This window comes from Nicotiana tabacum, chromosome 10 (assembly GCF_000715075.1).
Source record: "Nicotiana tabacum cultivar K326 chromosome 10, ASM71507v2, whole genome shotgun sequence".
NCBI classification, from domain to species: Eukaryota; Viridiplantae; Streptophyta; class Magnoliopsida; order Solanales; family Solanaceae; genus Nicotiana; species Nicotiana tabacum.
In genome coordinates, this window is record NC_134089.1 from 154,834,056 (window position 1) to 154,854,836 (window position 20,781).

Genomic DNA, 20,781 nt, shown 5'->3' on the forward strand with positions numbered 1-20,781 from the left:
TTAAAAAATAGTTGTTTACAAAAATGGCTTCTATATTCTTTAGTTTTAAGAGACTTTAAGGATAATTTTGTTTTTAATCATGATAATGCATGCATTAATAACCTTAGTATTACTAATTTTATGGTTTCTATGCATTAGCTATACCAAATATAACTAATGCTTGTATAACAAACGTATACATAAGATAATACCAAATATGATGTATAACTAATGCTTGTATTAGTTATATACAGGTTGTAAAAAATATTACTAATATACAAAGCTAATACATGTATTATTTTTTCTATTGCACTCTACCAAACTACCTCTAATAGTATTAAAATTAAAATTAAAATAAACAAGAACCAAAGGCGCGAAAAAATTTGAGACTTTTCAAAACAGACGCGGGAAACAGGTCTTTTTCTCGATTTTGGATGGGTAGTAGTAGATATTAAGTATTAACGGTGATATGACACATGCCTGCATTTTCACCATCACAAGGACATTGTAAGTCTCCTTAACGCTTCATCTTTGCTTTGCTGAAATTTGTTTTTTCTTAAATATCCATTGATTGATTGATATTTTGTATAGAATTGGTGAATCCTTTATCAAATAAAATGAACAAATGTTTAATTCCTCCTCCTCCCCCCTCCCCCCTCCCCTTTTCCCTTCTTTCTTATGTCCTTTCTTGTTACGTAGCCTCCTCATGAAAAATTATTTGAATTAATGATTACCTAATCAGTTGATGCAAAATGTATACGCCCATATTTTGTTTGATGAAATGCCAACAAGAGTATAATCCACAGGGCAATTATCTTTATTGTGTAGTGTATGATGTGAGCAGGGGCGGATGTAGGGTAATTGAAATGGGTTCATATGAACCTAGTAGCTTTAGCTTAGATTCTGTATATATGCTCAAATATCCACTAAAACCGTACAAATAATATATTTCGAACCCACTAAATCGATTGTGCTATGATATAATTCGTACTCGAACCCATAAAGTTCAAATCCTAGATCCGCCTATGGATATAAGTGCATGTTGGAATTTGATGACACAGCTTAAGGAAGAAGAGCTTGCAGAGTTTTCTCTATGTCATATAGATCTAGTTTATTAAAATGGTTTCTGTTTAATTTTCTTTGCGAAGGAATTTGAAAGTGGAGGAAACTTTGTTCTCCGGCAGAAGCTTTGTACCAGAGGTGATTTCTACTTTCCCGACAAAATTTGGAACTTGGGCAGCTTGGTTTTCGTTGAAGTCTAGCTTGGATTTGAGTTTACCTTTTAAGCCTTTGAGACTAATTCATATGGAGAACAAAGAGAGCAGCAGTTCCAGAGGTGCCTTAATTGTTTTAGAAGGTCTGGACCGTTGTGGGAAAACATCGCAATCTGGCAGATTGTACAAGTACTTGGATGAGCAGGGACATTCAGTTGAGTCATGGAGATTTCCTGATAGAAATACAGGCGTTGGGCAAATGATTTCTTCATATCTTGCTAACGAGTCGCAGTTGGATGATCATGCAATACATCTTCTCTTCAGTGCAAATCGTTGGGAAAAGAGGTTTGTTGTAATTCGCGTAGCCTGACTTGTACTGCCGATGTGCAGTCTGTATATTGTGATGCCCAATGTGTCTGATATACAACGATCACCTTTCAGCCAGTATTTAATTCTTGGTCATATCATCTGTCAAAAATAGTTAGGCTTGTCATTTATCATTTGAATTAGTTCTTCTTCTGAAGATCCTTTCTATTTTAGGTATATGTGGAGATGAAATTGTTAAGGTGGTTGATTTTTGATCAACCAACTGGCTAGCCAGCAGGCATATATCCCCCAAATTTGATATGCTGGCCAGTCATTGCTGAACTGATGGTTTGAATGCTGAGACTTCTTTTATGCTATTGGAAATACATGACTCACTCAATCTGGCTGTATATTTGTTGGTATTTCTCATATTGTCAGCTAGTCAAGAAATAGAAACTAATTTTCAAGAAAACATGTTAGGAATGCATTATCTTTTGCTAATAATTCCCAGTTTCTTCCTTGCTATCTTCAAACTGATAAAGAAGACCTTTCCTTGCGGACCAAGAAAATGAAAATAACATTGTAGAATGGATGGAAAAGGAATTAAGTGACGTAGACTTCCTACTCTACCAGTTTGAAGAATCCATGACAAGTTGTCTGTCTATGATTGTCATTTGCCAGGAAAATGTGAGGATAATTTAGTTTGTCAATCTAAATATCAGAAAGCATGAAACTTATTTTGTGGTCTTCAACTAATAAATAATAACAGTGCTTAATAATAAACTCAAAAGATGAACTAGTTTGGATGAGCAAATATTTTCATATGCCTTTTTTTCCTCGATTAATTCAATGTTGGTAATTCAGGTAAGATGGTTGGGAGTTCTAACCAAAAAGCATAAGCAAATGATATGTTTTTTTTTTTAAGTTTTTCTGTTCCCTTTATAGTTTTGTTCTCAAGCAAGGGTGTTGATGAAAATAGAGAAGTATAATTGCACAAATTGAATTCTGCTTTTAAAATCCTTATATACCACTGTCATTTAACTGAGAAGTTTTACTCGGTTTGGCTGCATACATTTTTCATTCGAGGTCAGGTAGTATATTTGAAAATTTGCAGCGAGTTGGCTCATAATCATTGTAGTTACATTCTTTAGCCTGATGTGCCTGGAAAGTTTTAATTTCTGTCAGCTAACTACAGATCATTAATGGAGGACAAGCTGAGGAGTGGAACTACTCTCATTGTTGATCGCTATTCTTATTCTGGGGTGGCATTTTCATCTGCCAAAGGACTTGATATTGGATGGTGTAAGGTAAAATCATGTCTTTACTTGATTGATGTTGCAATTTCATCTCCGAGCAAGTTTAATACTGAGATCTTTTACTGCAGGCTCCAGAAATAGGGTTGTTAGCTCCAGATCTGGTTGCATACCTCGACATATCACCTGAGGTAGTTTCGATTTGTTTATTTTCCTTTTTCACTTGTCTAAATTCAGAGATATCGTTAGTGCAATTTCCTTATACTCTGTTATTGAGGATGATCTGTTATATTTTACTTATATTTTCAGGTTTCTTATTGAGACAGTTGACATGTTAACTATTCTTAATCCGCAATATTTTCTTTTTAATGAGTATGAAAATGCTTTCCTTTGTTGTTAATATGACTGTATTTATGATTTGATTTCATAACAACTAGAAAGCTGCTGAAAGAGGAGGTTATGGAGGTGAAAGATATGAGCAGCTTGAGTTTCAGGAAAAGGTCGCCAGATCTTACTCAGCTCTTTGTGATCCCTCATGGAAGGTGACTTGTTGTTATCCTTGTGTGTATGGAAACAGAAATGGTTGTTACTTGTTTTAGTATAGCAACTACTCTTATAACACAATAGGTGGTAACAGTACTTTTGGAGTTAGTTCGGATTATTTACAATCAATTTTTTTGTATCAAATATAGCATGCCTATGGTAACTAAACAAAAACATGTAAAGCTCTTAGTATCTGACATTCATTAAATGCTACTGATCATATTCCTGTTTTGTCTTCTCTGAATACATAAATTCACTTGTATTCATGAACCAAACATCAAGTGATCAGATTTTGATCGAAGCATTAGAGATAGCTTTGCCTTGCTAATGTTGTTTCTGTGATTTATTGCAGGTTATAGATGCAACCCTTCCAGTTGTAGATATAGAGAAAAAGCTCAGAGAAGTTGTTCTTGACTGTATGATGGCATGCCAGAAAGGGAAACCGTTGTCTCAGTTATGGCCATCGCAGGTCAAGCCTACAGAATGTCAGCATGAATGATATCTGTAACTTCTTTATTACAGTATCTTGGAGTTACAATTTACTGTATATTTTATCTTCTACAAGATTTGCTTGGAAGTGTGAAATTGCTCCATGTTTAGAGGTCCCTGATATCTGCTTGCTGCGATCTTAAGGGGCAAGTAAGAATTTGATTGCATTGAAGAGTGGGGTAAAGGATGAGTTCTATATACCAATACCATCTTTAGATCGTACTTGAGTGTCTGAAATACGTGTTTCTGTTTTCGGTTCAATCCTCACAATGACTGTTTTGTTGAATCAAATTTGAATGTTTTGATTGATCTAGGAAGGCTGAGGCAGAAGTTACTAATGTTGCTTGTATTTAGGTGGTACTCGTACCTGAAAATGGTACATTTTCTCTAATTTCCTCTATAATCTAAAAGCTGCCCTGCTTTTGTTTCAGGTTACACAAACAAATTAGAAAGGAGTGTTTGTCAGCTTATTGTCATTACGTCATTTGGTTTGGGAAGTTTCCCCGTCTCTGAATTTGTTTCTATTTGTTAGCTTATGCTTAGTTTCCGATCACCCTTACATTTGTAAATTGCAATTCGGAAATGGCTATCCATCATCCAAAACAATGCGTAGTTTCACGGGCTTTTTTCATTTTTAGTCTGTGCCAGAAACTATTTACATTTGGTAGTTGAAAAAATGTATAAAATTTGTATAATTTTTTATATATAACATTATGTATATGTAATGTATATATATAAAAAATTATACAAAAAATATATATATTTTTGGCTATTATTTAAGAGTGGCTATATTGTCATTTTCCCTAGTTTCACGAGATTTTTTTTTAATGAATATCTGATAGGGAGAATTTTGTATCAACTGTATGGAGCTTAAGCGCGTAGAAGTTAGAACTGTGATTATGACAAGACTTCTAAAGCACAACAATTTGTGGAAGCCACAAATGAAATACCTCCAAGAGAAAAGAACCAACAAATAATTATTTTAACAAAATTAAGAATCTTTTTTTTCTTTGGAAATTAGAGAAAGAAAAAGGAAGGGAACTTATTAGTTTTTCCTGTTCTTTTTGGGTTAATAAGAATACGAGGAAAGAAATTAAGGAAAATAAAATCAATTTCCTCTTAGATCCACCAATTTAAGCTAATGAAATTAAAAATTAATTTTCTTTTATTGTCTTATTTCTCAACTAAAATAAAAGGAAAGATACTACTTAATTTCTCTGTTTTCTCTTCCATTTGCTCTTAATTTCCGCTGCTCTTCTTTTCTCTATTTCAAAACATAGGGGAGGTGAACGTGTCTGTGATATAAATGGATTGTAAAATGAACTAAACTCCAGTAATGTGTTATAATTTTTTTTGTCCATTTACGGGTAGTTTGCTTGTTAAATAGATGATTTAATAGTGATTTCCATCTCGGCCAAAAAATGAAGGCCACGGCAAAACCTACTTAACAGTAGGTCGCCTCTTAGATCAGTATTGTGGCCAAACACACACGCAAGTTTACACGGTCATCAAGTAATAAAGTGACTAAAAGTCGGATATCGAACCCATGAGAACTTGTGATTAACTATTAACTAAATTAAACGATCCTAATTATCTAAACAAGAATTAAACCTAGAAATATTTGATTCTAAACTAATTAAATAAAGAAATATAAATAATGAACTTTAAACAGAGGAAGAACAGATTTTTATGATATCAATGTAATGAAAACGATCTAGGGTTATGGGCTATCTAACAATCCTATTGTATTCTTCAATTGAATTGACTGACTAATTTATCTAGCTTATTGGTTGACAGGCTTAATATTGCTCATAAGAATCTGTCGAGTTCTTACTCGCCTATTCAAGCTAACCTAACGCCTATATGTCTATGGAGTTAGAATCAACAAGAACGCATTTATAGTTCCTGTAAATCAACCAAGCAAGGCAATTATGTATATGTCTATCCTAACCGCGAATCCGTTCCCCGATGCCCAGGTTCAAGAACTTGCTCTATTCAATCCTATATGCAATCTAGAAGTCCTACTTTCGAGTTCAAATTCAAGATTCGTAGATAGTATTCAATTGGTGATCAAACAACCAAATAATTAAGTGCAAGATTGAATAAATAAACTAATATGATAAACTAAGAAATCAAAATCAATATCCGAATAACAATATTCATGAAAGAACCACAACCCTAGAACGTGAAGTTTAGCTCCACATAGACATGGTGGCAAAACAACAAAATAAAAATTACTAAGTTTGATGGAAGAAAAGATGGAACTTGATGAATTTTGACATTCATGACGGCTCTATACTTGTGCTTTTCTCTAAAAAACGTCCTCCTTCTAAAATAGGTTTAGGACCCCTTTTATACAAGTTGGAGATGTGTAGAGCCAAAATAACCAAATCCCGAACTAAATAGGACAAGTCCCCGCTCCGAGCGTCCAGGCAGCGCCTAGCGCTGGCCCTGGCGCACAAAGCAGTAACGTTTTTCAATTTCACTTCAACAATGTAATTCCTCCTCTCTTCTTTTTGTCTTGCATTTGGGGGACAAAACCCAAAGGGTGTCCCCCTTTGTCTCCCTATATTAAATTCTTTTATTTTCCTTTCTTTTATTATTATTATTTTTTAATTTACGCGTCTTATTAAATTTTGCTTCAAATTTCTTCATCTTCACCCTACTTTAATCCAACACAGTTAAAATATAATATTAAGCATAAAGTAATATAATTAATACTCAACAGATAATTAAAAAGTGTCAGAATATGAGGCAACAATGATTAAATATATGCATTTTTGACCGAACATCAACTAGCGACATACCTTTCACTAATACGTTATCATTGATTTGTGTTTAAGCAACTTGTCTTTGTATTTTTGGTACTTAATTTATCTGTATAAGCAACACGAGGTGATTATTATTTAGTCAAATAAAGATACAAGATGTGCAGTGGTTTTTGTTAGAGACTGTTGTGATTGGCCAGTTTGACCATGAGTGTGCATATCATTTGGATGCTACAACCTTGTTGATAGATTTGACCATGAGGTATCAGATTATTTGGTGGGAGATTTGATTTTGTAGTCCATTACTAGACCTTTTTCACGGGAGATGAATGAAAACAACACAAGATATCTACAAATAAAACACATGAGATCTTTGTAGCGTAAGTGGGCATAGGAGATAATTTCCTCTTATTGGAAAAGAGGCTTCTTTTGTAGGAAAAGAATATGGAGTTCTGTTGTTGTATACGGCTAAAATGGGAAAGACCAATTTTACAATTGACAAGGCATTACGCAATCTCACTTCGAAGGTCCCGGAGGATAGCCTGGGGTTCAATGCCTTCGGGGAGTCCTCGTGCCCGGTATCGGGGCAGAATGGACCGGTGTTTATTGCCGATAAGCGGGAAGTCCTCTAGGAGCTGTATTTTTTGACAAATGCCTGCGCAAACAGTGACAGTCTATACCAGGCTAATCAAGTGGTTGTACCAGCTATTTTATATAATAATTACACATGCATTTGTACTATGTTGGGATTTCCCTCGTATATAAAGGAGACCCTTGTCATTTTGTAAAGGGACATGATGCTCAAATATTGAATATACAAGAACATTCTCTTTATCCCATTACTTTCATTTATTGCTTATATCCATTGTGTTCTATTTATTGTTCTTCATTTATTGCTCATTATTGGTCATAAAAGGCTTCCATCAAAGCCATCATAACTGTTAGTCCTCCATCGACTACCCTCGACAGGGCATCCGACTCGACCTCGAGGCCCCGCATACGCGAGCTCGAGGCCCCGATTATTAGCCATTCGGTTTGATTATCACATTGTTTTCAAGCTATTATCTTATTTTCCAAGTCTTTCGCTTAACATCAATTGCCTAACAACTAGCATAAAAATAAATTACATATTTTTAGAACCATAAAATCAAATCTAATTGTAATTATCATTTTCAAGGAAACAAAAGCATATGAAAACAGTTTGGTTATTGCGCAAGTCCAACAAAAGAACATAGCCAACCTACAACTCTGCATAAAATGCAACTGTTTATGATTCATTATAATATCAACGTCCACTAACATGTTCTTATTTTTGCTATTTACCCGAACTTTCTTACATCAAAATTGGAAAATAGTATACTGTGTCATATTCGACGGTTCTTGACCAACAATGCAATTACATGAGTATCTCAAAAGTTCAATGTCTTTGGCCTAAGGCCATTGCCACCTGACTTTTTTCTTGATTTTCCTCTGCCAAGCAAACTTATCCTCCGAAAAACCTTCAGTAACCTAGTAACATATCGTCGTTGGGAGGTCAAATTCACAGAACCAATGCAACTAGTCACTTGTCCAATGGGGTTACTCCTCTTCTTGCTTGGTGTTCTTCCTTCTAAACCGTATGGTCTCAGGCTCTGATAATCTGCAGAAACTGGTTCAACTTTCTTGGAAATGGTTTCTGTTTGCTTAGAAATGTGCTGTAGTTGAAGCGTTTTTTTCAAGGATATTAATTCGTGTTCAAGATTTTGGATTCTGAAGCTAGTGGATTCATATTCCTTTTTCGAGAATTCAGACTTTTGCACTGCTGAATCTTTTAACAAGAAGCTTAGTGGTTTGCTTCCGCCTTCGCTTCCTTCCATATATGGACTCTCTACCAAATTCTGGCTTCTGGAATTTGCATATATTGTACTCGACAGGCTTCCTGAGTACTCTCCACAATGAACATAACGAAACGAGTCTGAACATTCTTTAAAAGCTTGTTGTGTGTTTAGTTGCTGAACGAACAGCGCTTGGACAATAAGTCTCAATGGCATCAAATCATTTTGAACTGCTTCAATGCACACTTCTTGTGAAAGTTTCTGGCAATTGAGGTATTTGCACACCAATGCTTTCTCCTCTTGTGACATATCAGGATGTGCCTGGATAGAACAGAAAAATTTTTCTTTGTTGAGGAAAAATTATTGAACAGTAAATTGGGAGCACGAGCGGAAGTAGAAGCCCATATAGGCAGAGGCTGAGCCAGGATTTCAACTTTATGGATTCTGGATTTTGGGATCATGACTTCTAGTGTTAATGACTGAGTTCTTCATTTAATATTTATACATATTTCATGAATTCAAAAATACCAAATATACCGTTTGAGCAAAAGCTACTGAGTTCGGCTTGTGCCTCCGCCGCTGCATATAGGGGCCGAATCCATTAGCTTTTGCTCAAACAATGTATTTGTGTTATGAAATTCATTATATATGTACACATTAAATTTAGAATCCAGTTTATTAGCACCTGAAACCGTCGTTCTAAAATCCAGAACCTATAAAGTTGAAACTTGACTCCGCCTCTATTGACAACCCTTGGTTTTTCCAATTATAGGTTTGATTTGAGTTTGAAATTGACAATTGAAGATGAAATATGAATAGCCAACCTTCTAAAAATGCATGTAGCAATCTGGTTGCCTTTCATTGAAATATACAGAAATAAACCTATTTCATATAAATAGTGTTGAAGTTCTATTTTGGGGCTAGAGATGTAGAAAACTTACCACGAGAAAAGTGCTTAACGCTCTATAGAGATGATCGTGAGTTTGCCTGCTGGATAATGGAACAGTTTCAATGAGTTCCAAGAATCTTTTAGCACTCCATTTTGGATCAGTGGCTATCTTTGTAAGATATGCATCCCAAAGTTCTGCAACGACGTAATTTCTTGGTGAAGGTGTATGAGGTAACTCCATTCCGAAGGTTACATATTTTGAAAATATGCTCTTCATTATTGTTAACTCAATGCACGAAGAAATGGAGTCGTTGTCGCTTTCTGGAAGGAGAAAATCTTCCACTTGAGCCAAGAATAGTAGACAGGCAATCTGATCTTCCAACTTTTCTCTACTTTCAATTCTTAAACCGAGTTGAACTGATCTTGAAAGCAAAGCGAAGTAAAATCCAATAGGTATTACTTTACTAGCTTTATCTCCCATTGGCAGCAAGTCAAGAATTCCCTGAAGGATTTTGGAAATTTTTTCATTTGTCTCATTATTGTTATCATCATCAGTATTATTTTCAACTTCACTTTCCTTACTAGCATTCTGCCAAAACTGGTGTGTCTTTTTAGAAAGTACCCATTTGTTTGCATAGAAAAGTACTATTGGGCTGACATATTTTTCCTTCATTCCTTGTCTTCTCAGAGACGATATTATCCTCTTAAAAAATGGAAATGGCAAAGCAATAAGATCTTTAATCCACAAATCTTGGCTGAGAATTTCCTTGACTGTCTCGTCGCTCCAATGCTGATTGGCCAAGGCCTCTAATGTAACAACCGGATGGTCTCTTCTCCTTTCGGGGTCAAGAATTTCCATACAAGCCATAAAGGCAAGTGATTCGATGCAACGACTAACAATCAGCAGCTCCTCAGCCAAAGGAAGCAATAATTGGCATTTTTGGAGGACAATCAGAGTATCGTCCCAGCTTTGTAGTACAACCTGATTTAAGTATATGTCAAAACGCTCACAAAGATTTCCAGAGCTGTACTCTTCTGTCATTTCTAGGAACTCTGCTGCACATCTTAGTGCTGCTACGTTGAAAGGATCGACCAACGTGGACGATCCATAGATGAAAAGTGCCATCATTTCAAAGGTCTCTTGTCCTCCTGGGAAATTTCCTGGTAATTCAACTTCATTTGATTCATTCAATTGTCTTCTAAAGTATCCACTCTTTGAAAACAATGGGTGCTGCAACATCAAAAACCAAAGATTAACCAAGAAAATGAGCTAATTGATAATATTACATGTTGAGAAGTGGTACTTTCTTCCTAGTGGAGACAAAAAACAATAGGTGTTCTTCCGATTAGCTGCCTGCCTTTGTGGTCAAAGGTATCCGGGTGAGAAGTAGCAGGTACCTGATAGAATAGTCGAGGTGCGTGCAAGCTAGTTTGGACGTCACTCTTATTTTGAAAAAGAAATGATTTAGGACCCTCCAAAAATACACTACTTTTGTAGATCTGACATGCCGGAAACGTTTTCGGAGAGTCCGAACAACATAGCGCGCAAGCTGACCCGGACGCCATGGTTATCAGGAAAAAAAATGGTACTTTCTTGGAGCTTCATGCTAAATGATTTTATTTTATCATTAAGAAGTTGAGAGATCTCACCTTATGCAAGTTAAAGGTTCTATCACCTATCCGAACTCGAATAGTAACAGGCAAGCCAGTTTCTTGACTCCTGAAATAAGATTTCTTGATAAGTTAAAAAGATAAAAAAAACTATATAATGGAAAAGTAGAAAAGGGAATGTTGAAATTCATTACCATGAAATGATCTTGATCTTAAGGAGGGCACCAACATTAGGAGAAGAAAGTGGACTAGAAAGAACTGAAAAGTCTGAAGAAGTGCCCATTCAGTAATGAGAAGTAGCCAATAAGACTTGGGGTGGAAGTGAGGGAGTGAGTGTTTTTAATGGCAGATGGAGTTAATGCATGAAATATAGTCAAAGATAGAAACATTTGTTTCTGAAAGGAAGCATAAATGTTGGAAAATCCCAGCTCAAATATCGAAAAAATTAGTAGTAAAAGGGCAGAGTGTTTCTAGAATCCAGAAATCCTGTGAAGCAAAAACCAGTGGGAAAAAAATACATAATAAGGTGCAGACTTCTTATGGATTCACTGATATTTGGCTCAACTAAGATCACTATTGTTAGAGTCGAAATCAGGATTTAAAGTTTATGAGTTATTAAATTGCTACAAAATCTATAGCTCGTTTTACCGACTGGGTTCGCAATTAAAAATTCACACATATTTAGTGAATTCTATAATATAAATACAAGGACTAAGCAAAAGCCACTGGATTTATCCAAACTTGTACTTATTACTCAAGTTACGCCTCTGACTATAGTAAACGACAACTTGATATATAAGGCATCCCATATTCACGATGGCTTCAAGAAAGGATGCACCCCAAGTGTTAATGTAGACAATCTACCCTAATACAAGCATTAATGACTATTTTTACGGCTCTAACCCGTAATTTATAGGTCAAACGAATACAATTCGTGACATCTGACTATAATAGTTTTTATATTTAGTCAAAGTCACAAGTGGGACTCAAAAAACCTCCTAATTTTAAGGCTTCAAAGACGTTCGAGGTTGAAGTACTTGGCTTTTGGACTGTATGCACACGTGCATTAGCCTCCCTTTTTGGAAGGATTGAAGATTGCTGTATTCATTTCTCCCATAATATGAAAATCGAGTTTATGAAACATTCAAGAATTTTATACGTCGCTTTGTGTAGAAAATTATATATGATATTCAATATTCAAGATTCCCAATGAACTTTCTAAATACTACTACTTTACTAGCTTTTGAAACAAGATATACACCTTCACACAAGAATTTTATTGTATTTTGTTTTGAAGAGATTTATTGACTTTTCACCCGGAATTTACTCTTAGGTTCACATATTTAGACTCAAGTATTTTCAATATAACTCAAGCTCGGTTCCGTTTGGTTATAAATTTTGGTTGCATTTTTCAGAAAAATAAAAATAAAATTGAATACATTGTTTTTTCATGAAATTTGATCAGTTTTTGAATTTTTTTTGAATTTTTTTCAACTTCTCAAAAACTGGTCGAGCAGTTAAATATTTTCTTACACTCGCAAAACTTTAACATATTTTTTTTTCAATAAAATGAATGCCCAAATACAACTTCGATTTTCAAAAATTATTTTGTAACATAATTTCAATTTTTTTTTTTTAAGTTTCAACCAAATTTATATCAAAACGCTAACTTAAAATCTTCGTTTGTTCATGTAAAAGTTTCAACCAACTTCCTTTCAAGGTCTAATAAAAAGTTTTTTTTACTAGCATATGTTTGTTTCAATTATATTTTTCCTTAGCATTAAGAAATTGGAGTAATAATCTTGTTTTTGTTGCTAACTACTCCTATGAAATTATACTTAAGCAGCTTAAGATATTTTAATTAAGATTGAGTGAGTTTAATTAAGAAAAGCTTGACAATTCTAACCTAGAGAAATGCACGAAGAAGAAGAACTTGTGGGGGAAATTCGAGTGTATTGGGAAAGACAAAATGTGGAAAATTGAAGCCAAACCATAATAAGATGAAAAATTTAGAAAAAGGGTAATTAGCTGAATTGTAGAAGAAGTTTTGAGAGTGCTTTTTGTAGTAACATACGATGAGGCAATACCCAAGACGGCACGGCTTCTAAAATAAAATAGTATAAATTGGGAGTTGCTTTTGTTTGAAGGATTTGCTTTGCTTACTACCAACACCTCTCTTCTAATACGTATACATACACAAATTTGTCTTGACTTGCATCTTGCATGTTTTCTATTTTTATTTTTCTCCATATACGATGTTGGTAATAAGACCTAAACTATGATTGTATAACTTAAATCAAATATGGGCAAGTAACATACAGAGTCAGATTCATGATTTAAGATTTATAAGTTCAACTGTGGGGCCAATTTAAATAAAAAACAATTAAAAAAAAAGGAAAAAAAATGACACCAAGTTGCAAATGTAACAATTTGCAACAAAACCAAATAGCAAAACCAATTTGAAATTGATTTTGAACGGTGGAACAAGTTACGACAATTTGCAATATGCTAAAGGAATTTTTACATTCCTATGCCATATAGTAAATTATATTACCCTCAATATTTAAAGTTTGATATAATTACATTTAGTATACCTAATTACCAATTATATACCATTATGTGTTTTAACCGTACATTAATGGTACCGTATATCCCTCCTAAATTAATGGTACCGTATATTCCTCCAAATCCCCCCCACGTTTCTCTCTCCCAAACCCACACCCTCACCCACGTATCACCCCACACTCATGTTTCTTTCCCATTATCTCCTCTGCTAAAACTAGAGAAATATATGTAACCCCCACCATTAACGTCCAATTTCAAGTTTTTTCTTCTACAACCAGTCAAAATTGAAGTCAATTCTTCAAAGTTCATACACACATTTACCTTCAGCCTCAAATTTTCCCAGAAGAAGAACAAACCTTCAAAGCACATCCCTAAAAAAGCTAGAGAAGTTGATATACCTTCTTTCGATTTGGGTGTATTATCACCACATTCACCCAAAAACATGGAAAATCTGCACATGCAATTGTAGATAAGAAGCATAATCTTTCTCTGCGTCAAATCAGGGCTGAAGCTAGAACTAAACAAAAACATGATTTCGATGCTGGAGAATCTTCGAGGCCAATCAAACAAGCGAAAAGGAAAGGAAAAGAGATAGTGTCCGATGATGATTTTGTAGAAGATGTGCCTATCAGTAAACCTGAAAAGAAAGCGAAGGTGTCTCCCAGTTCAAAAACTCCCAAAAAGAAGAAAAATTCAAAAAAAAACCCCTACTGTTAAATCTCCTAAAAATGTTTGAAAATAGTCATTTGTGAAGGTAAGAATTTAGTAATTTTTTCACTAGTTATTTTGTTTGTTTTAGTTGTTAAAAATCTACATAATCTGTGTTTTTTATGCTTTGTAGATTATTTGTCTTCATTTTGAAGATTAATTGTAGCTATATTGATCTATTTAAAATTGTAGATATTTTGTATATAAATTGCAAATGTATCTATGTTTTTTAAGCACTGAATTAATGTGAGATTATTTGTCTTCATTTTGAAGATTAATTGTAGCTTTATTGATCTGTTTAAAATTATTGATATTTTGTATATTTTTGTAGTTAATTTTGTAGATAAATTACAAATGTATCTATATTTTTTATACACTGTATTAATGTGAGATTATTTATATTTTGTGCAAAATGGACATTTTTTGCATCCCATAATGTTGATTATGGGGTGCTTAAATTCCAGACATTATGTGACCCTAGCATTCCTAGCCAAATTAAAGAGCTTTTGTCTCCAAATGGTTTGAAGCTATTCGAGAAGACATGCTTTGGTTATTTACTGTCATTTCTCAATTTATGCATGGAAAATCAAGCTATCATCTTCTTATGAAGTATGAATTGAATTCATCCGATGCTTCCTATTTTCAGCTGAGTTAAAAGGTGAGAGGTTAAATTTTGGATTGAGAAAGTTTGCATTAATAACTGGTCTTAGATGTCATATCGAGGTGATAGACTTTGGTTACACTACGAATTATGTCAGTAAGATAATGAACAATTACTTTCCAAATAAGGTAAAAGTGGAGAAGACATACCTAAACATATTGTAACCAACAAAAGCTGGGTAAATGATGAGGATGCAGTAAAGTTATATATTCTATATCTCATAGAATTCTTCATTTGTTCTTCAGAGAAAGACCATATTGGGTTGGTATATCATTTTAGGTTTTATTTGGTGGAATCCGGTCAGTACGAGACATACCCATGGGATATTCAGTCTTACAGACAGTTGATTGAATCAGTTAGGCACAGGCTAAATCCTTTCGTTCATTCTTATCTCATTCGAGGATTCCCACTAGCCATACAAGTATGGTTGTATGAGTGTTACTCCTCCATCAACACTGATATAGCTACAAGGATTTCTAATTCAATCCCTCGCATACTTAATTGGTAAGCTAGTAAGGGTCAGATTTGGTTAGCTGCAATTGAAGACAGAATTATCAAGCCTGAATGAATGAAGGTAAATGGTTTTTATTTATGATTATACAATTTACCTACAAAATATCTACAATTTGTCTACATATTCTGCCTTAATCAAGCTAATTTTTTTTTCTCGTTCAGTTCACCAACATAAATGAATCACTTGAAGAGCTTTCAGGGATGTCTTTGCCTGATAAAGTTGAGTACATAATTGAAGAGTTGAACATATTTATGAGGATCCCAAAGTTGATGCTCTTCCATTGGAACCCAAAGAATCAATTGGAAAAGAGGATAAAGAGTCTATACTTCATAAAATAAGAAAGTTAAAAAGAGACCTTGAGAAGGTAGCATGTATTCCTAAACAACATTGTGATGTATACATAATAGTGTATCTGTTCTTTAATGTATGTTAAGACATATTCTGAAGTTAACTACGTATTTTTTTTAATATGTAGGTCGATGAAAAGCTTGTAGATTTTAGGAAAGACGTCTTTGAAGAACTAGGTAGCATCCGAGTGCTAATAAATGAGTCAGTCAAGACTGTTTTGCAGGTGATAAACAATCGAAATGTTCAAGTTGATGCAAAGGTAACATTTGAATTTTATTCATATTAACAAAACTATTTATGTCACCTCTAAAATATATATCCTAACTAATATAAAACTTTCAGTTTGCTGGGAGTTCAACCAAAAATACTGACCAACCAAAAGACAATCAGCAATTTTAGTTCACTAGTGGAGAACCAGTGCAAGATAGCACCAGTAAAACAGGTATCTACAAAATAACTCCACTTTATCTACAATTATCTACAGAATATCTACAAAATATCTATAAGTTATCTATAAAACAATTTTTCTACATTATATATACAAAATAGATACAAATAAATACAGCATATTGGCACAGCTCTACAGATTTATATAGATCTTATAACACACCTACATATCTTCTTAAACTATCAAGCCACTACTATCCAGTATGGTTTAACATTTTTAATGAAAAAAACAGAACATGTTGAAGGTGCACTTGGTGAAGAAAATCATCCAGCACGTGTTGATTTATATACACATTTTGAAGGTACAGTTGATGAAGAGAGTGCAGGTATGAAATTGTATTCAGAGATATTTGCTTTATGTTTCAATATTTTTACCATTCTATTAAGCTAGATATACATGATGTTACAGAGAGGGAAGATATGCATGCACAATCTCCAATTTGCGGAGTGACAGTAGCAGCTCAAAGAGAACAGCAGAATGAGGAAGATGACAGTGTAGGTGAAGAGGCAGAGTATGTGAATGTAGGTGATTCAGAAGACTCCGGAGGTGAGAAGAAGGAGGTTACACTTGATGATTTCGAGCTGCCTAATAACTTCTCCCAGTTGGTTAAGTTCGGCGAGCCTATACAAGATGAAACAACACACGTGCATCAAGGTAGAACAAAGCAGTCGGGAAAGCATGCCCGATCACCATTTCTCCCTTTATACAGTTCTGGTGGCAGCACCTCGGTTGGACCTCAAATTTTTCACCTCAAGCACCCATTTACTAATGTTATTGGTCAAGATGTAGATCCTGAGTTGTTGGATCAATTCAACAAGTGGTCATACCACGGTACCGATACAGGTTCAAAGAGGTTAGTTTGCACAATTTGACACTTTTATTCCAGTATTCATCTTTTACATATCCACTTCATTTAATAATTTTATTTTAATTTCTATTTGTTTATATAGGAGGAAGGCTCCGTATTCTATAAAGGACAACCAAATTAAGCCATGGTTAGATCTTGGAGTGAAAAAGGTTGACAAGAAGGAGTGGTTCTTTTCCCTGGCACACCCCGGACAAGTCCTCAATGACTCGGTAAGATTCAATGTATTTGATTTGTAGATATTTTGTAGATAATTTATAGATAATTTGTATTCTGATTGTAGATGCTTTGTTTTCTATTTGTAATGTAATTGTAGTTATTTTGTAATTTTGTGTAAGATTATTTGAAGATAACTTGTAGTATAAATGCAATTTGTTTTTGTTGCAACACACTGATGTTATAATGTATTACTTGAGGAAAAGAGGCAAGTATGGCCCCCAAAACAAGACCAGGTTGACTACAACAGATTATTTGTTCAAGACTAGGATTGAACAAATTTATGAAAGTTCCAAAATTCTCTTCAAGAAAAGAAGTTTTTCTGTTGTCAAACCCCAGGACGTTGTAGCAGAATATATATTGGGGTATAGACTACTCGCAAATGTTGCATGTGATGAAGTTGATTATGTCATAATGCCCATCAACATTGTAGAAAAATTCCACTAGGTATTGGTTGTTTTTGACATTGTAGACATGCAACTTTATGCGTATGATTCCATGGTCTCTTCACGCAATCACCCTATTGTTGAATCTTGTGTCAACAAGTTTTTTGTTATTATCCCTTTGTATTTGTCATGCACCGGTTTTTATGGGAAGCGTAAAAAATTAACTTCAAGAATACAAAGGCATACATTGAGAAAGCTGTTACCGACCCTCTTAACATTCAGTGGATCGTCGGAGAGATACCACAGCAAAAAGAAGTATCACTGTAACAAAAATCTTCTTTCTTTCTATACATTTAACCCTTTTTTTTCTATCATTTGGTAAATATTGACATTTTTTTATCTTTGTAGCGATTGTGGTGTATTTATTGCTGCCTTTGTAGAGTATGTTAGTCTTGGAGAGTTATCAATTCCGGCAGAAGACCTTTCTGATATTGACCAACATCATAGACGCTATGGAGCGCTACTTTGGGACTATGCTAGAAAGAAGCAGGAGCATGGGGCAATTAGTAAAATTGAGGTGACAGGCAAATTGGTAAGGAGAAAAGGTGCACCAGCTTTGAATGAGAAAACACGAGTCCAGAGGAAGAAGAAGTAGTTGTAATGTTTTGTATGGAACATATAGTACAATTGTTTAGTTGATGCTAGTTTAGAAGAAAGACGGTAGACAAGTTTTTGAACAATATTGTTGTATTTTAATTGTAGCAGACTTGCGCTACAATTATAGTAGCCTTTATTTTTTTTTTCTTATCTAGTATAGTAGTTCAAATGGAAACATCCTGTTGGTTTTATATTTACTTGTTGAATGTTTACAGTACTTGATCTTTATTATTTTAGCATATAAATCCTTTCCAACTGAATTTTTATACAGTTATTCTGTCAATGCAAAAATATGTAGTTATTTTGTTGTTTTTCTGTAGATAAAGTGTAAAAATCAGTATCTAAACATTTTTTGCTTTTACATTCAATTTGTTGAATGTAAACAATACCTGATCTACATTATTTTTAGCATATAACTTCTTTCTAGCTGAATTATAATCTAGTTATTATGTCAGCTCCAGCTATTGTAGTTTTTTTGTAGTTGAATTTGTAGATAATTTGTATAAAATATTTAACAATGTGTTTTGTTGCTTTTATATTTATTTGTTGAATGTAAACAATACTTGATCTATAATATTTTAGTATATAACTCCTTTCCTACTGATTTATAATGTAGTTATTCTGTCAATTCCAGTTAATGTACTTTTTTTGTAGTTGTATTGTAGATAAATTACAAAAAAATATTAACAACTATGTAAAGGATGCTAGAGATGGTAAAAAAGTGGTAGATTATATATATAGAAACCATTCATAAACAAATCACTCTATGAAAGTATTATCTTAATACAGAAAAATCCTAACTAACTACATTATGATCTTAAAAAACCTCAACAATTACACATCAAATTCTGTTATCCTGAACTCACCAACAATTTTTATGAAATATTCTGTTAACAACATAAAATTTTATTTCTTTTTGGGTGCATTCTTGCAAGATCTTTTGTTATGCCCTTCTCCTCCGCAGTTGCCACATGAAACCTTGTACTTCTTTAAATTTATTTCATCATATGTTTTGTATTTTTCTTTTTGAGGTCTTCCTGGCTACCTTTTCCCTCCTGTAGGTGGATTTACTACTGTCACGACCCCAAACCGAACCCGATCATGACGACGCCTCTCGTGAAGACAAGGCTAGCTGACACAATCCCCAAGTTCATTACAAAAGTTTTAATAAGTCAATTTAAGCCTTTTTAGTTAATAAGGTATTGCATAATGTAAGTTTAAAAGAACAGTGCGAAAATAAATACAACCCGACATCGGGGTGTCACAAGTCACGAGCATCTACTAAGGTCTAAAATACAACAGAATTTATGTAAATGTACTAAATACAGTCTAATGACATCAAAGAGAGAAAAACAGTGCTGCGGACGTCGGGCAACTACCTTGCTAAACTCCAAAGACTCTACCTCTTATCAACTAATACCCGCTACCGGGTGCAGAAATACTTGAATATGAACACAAGGTACAAAGAGTAAAGTGAGTACTCCAACTCAGTAAGTAATAATCATAACGAAAGACCGAGTGATAGGAAATCACGAAAAGCACATCAACATGCTGTATAGAGTAGTACAAAACTAGTAAGAAAGCAATAAAGCTGTGAAATCTCTTAAAGTATCTTAGCTCAGTTGTAAACTTCTTTAAAAATAACTTTTTAACAGTTAAACAATTGAATGCAAAGTAATTAGAATAGATAGGCATAGAAAATCCGCCCCTCGGGCACAAATACACAATTAAACAGGTAAATGACAGACAAATAAGACATATAAGCACATAAAGGATTGCCCCTCGGGCACAATGTCAACAATACCAGCCCCTCAGGTTATACCTTCATCACAATGGGTACCCGCGCTCACTGGGGATGTGCAGACTCCTGGAGGGGCCCCTTACGGCCCAAGCGCATTATCAAGTAATCTCGTGGCATCATCACTAGGCTCTCGGCCTCATATCAACAAGCCACCTCTTGGCGTACAAACTCAGGACCTCGGCCTCATATTCATAATCAGAGTATCACCGTGCGGCGTGCAACCCGACCCAAAAGTATCCTCACAGCACAAGACCTCGGCCTTACTCAGTCAAAATCACATAAGCCACTCGGACAATAGTAAAACATGATGCTTAGCCCAAAATATTATTTGAAATATCATTTGATTTATTAAAACAGAGTAAACATGGATGAGTTATGAAAACAGTAAAATATAGCATGAATGCGTTCAAGTATAAAGTCAAGACAATGAGGAAATATCAATAAAAATCCCCTAAGGGTTCAAATAGTTGGCACGAAACCCAAATATGGCATTCAGCCCAAAGCATGATGATAGCAAATAGATTTCAGTCAAATACACGGTAAAATAGTCATTCGGGATGGACTAGGTCACAATCCCCAACAGTGCACGACCCCACGCTCATCATCAAGTGTGTGTGTCACCTCAATATAGCACAACGATGTGCAAATCCGGGGTTTCATACCCTCAAGACATCATTTACAATCATATATCACCTCGATCCGGTCTAAACTCTAGCACGCGATGACTTTTCCCTCACGAATCGACC

At 34.5% G+C, this 20,781-nt stretch overlaps 2 protein-coding genes across 3 annotated transcripts; one reads left to right on the forward strand and one right to left on the reverse strand.

Moving 5' to 3' along the window:
* The first annotated feature begins 332 nt into the window (after window positions 1-332).
* LOC107818071 (thymidylate kinase-like) lies at window positions 333-4,451 on the forward strand. Of its 2 annotated transcripts, XM_016643996.2 has the most exons (7): window positions 333-486; window positions 1,128-1,538; window positions 2,695-2,806; window positions 2,884-2,943; window positions 3,190-3,294; window positions 3,648-3,764; window positions 4,216-4,451. In XM_016643996.2, the coding sequence occupies exons 1-7, from the start codon at window positions 449-451 to the stop codon at window positions 4,231-4,233; spliced, it is 861 nt and encodes a 286-aa protein (XP_016499482.1). In that variant the 5' UTR covers window positions 333-448; the 3' UTR covers window positions 4,234-4,451. The 2 variants fall into 2 exon arrangements, with proteins under 2 accessions (XP_016499482.1, XP_016499480.1); XM_016643994.2 differs by lacking the exon at window positions 4,216-4,451 and having other exon boundaries at window positions 3,648-4,075.
* Window positions 4,452-7,810: 3,359 nt separating this feature from the next.
* On the reverse strand, window positions 7,811-11,349 carry LOC107818073 (BTB/POZ domain-containing protein At5g48130-like). The gene is made up of 4 exons (XM_016643997.2): window positions 11,061-11,349; window positions 10,906-10,975; window positions 9,308-10,486; window positions 7,811-8,687 (listed from the first exon to the last, which is right to left on the reverse strand). The coding sequence occupies exons 1-4, from the start codon at window positions 11,147-11,149 to the stop codon at window positions 7,962-7,964; spliced, it is 2,064 nt and encodes a 687-aa protein (XP_016499483.1). The 5' UTR covers window positions 11,150-11,349; the 3' UTR covers window positions 7,811-7,961.
* Window positions 11,350-20,781: the final 9,432 nt, after the last annotated feature.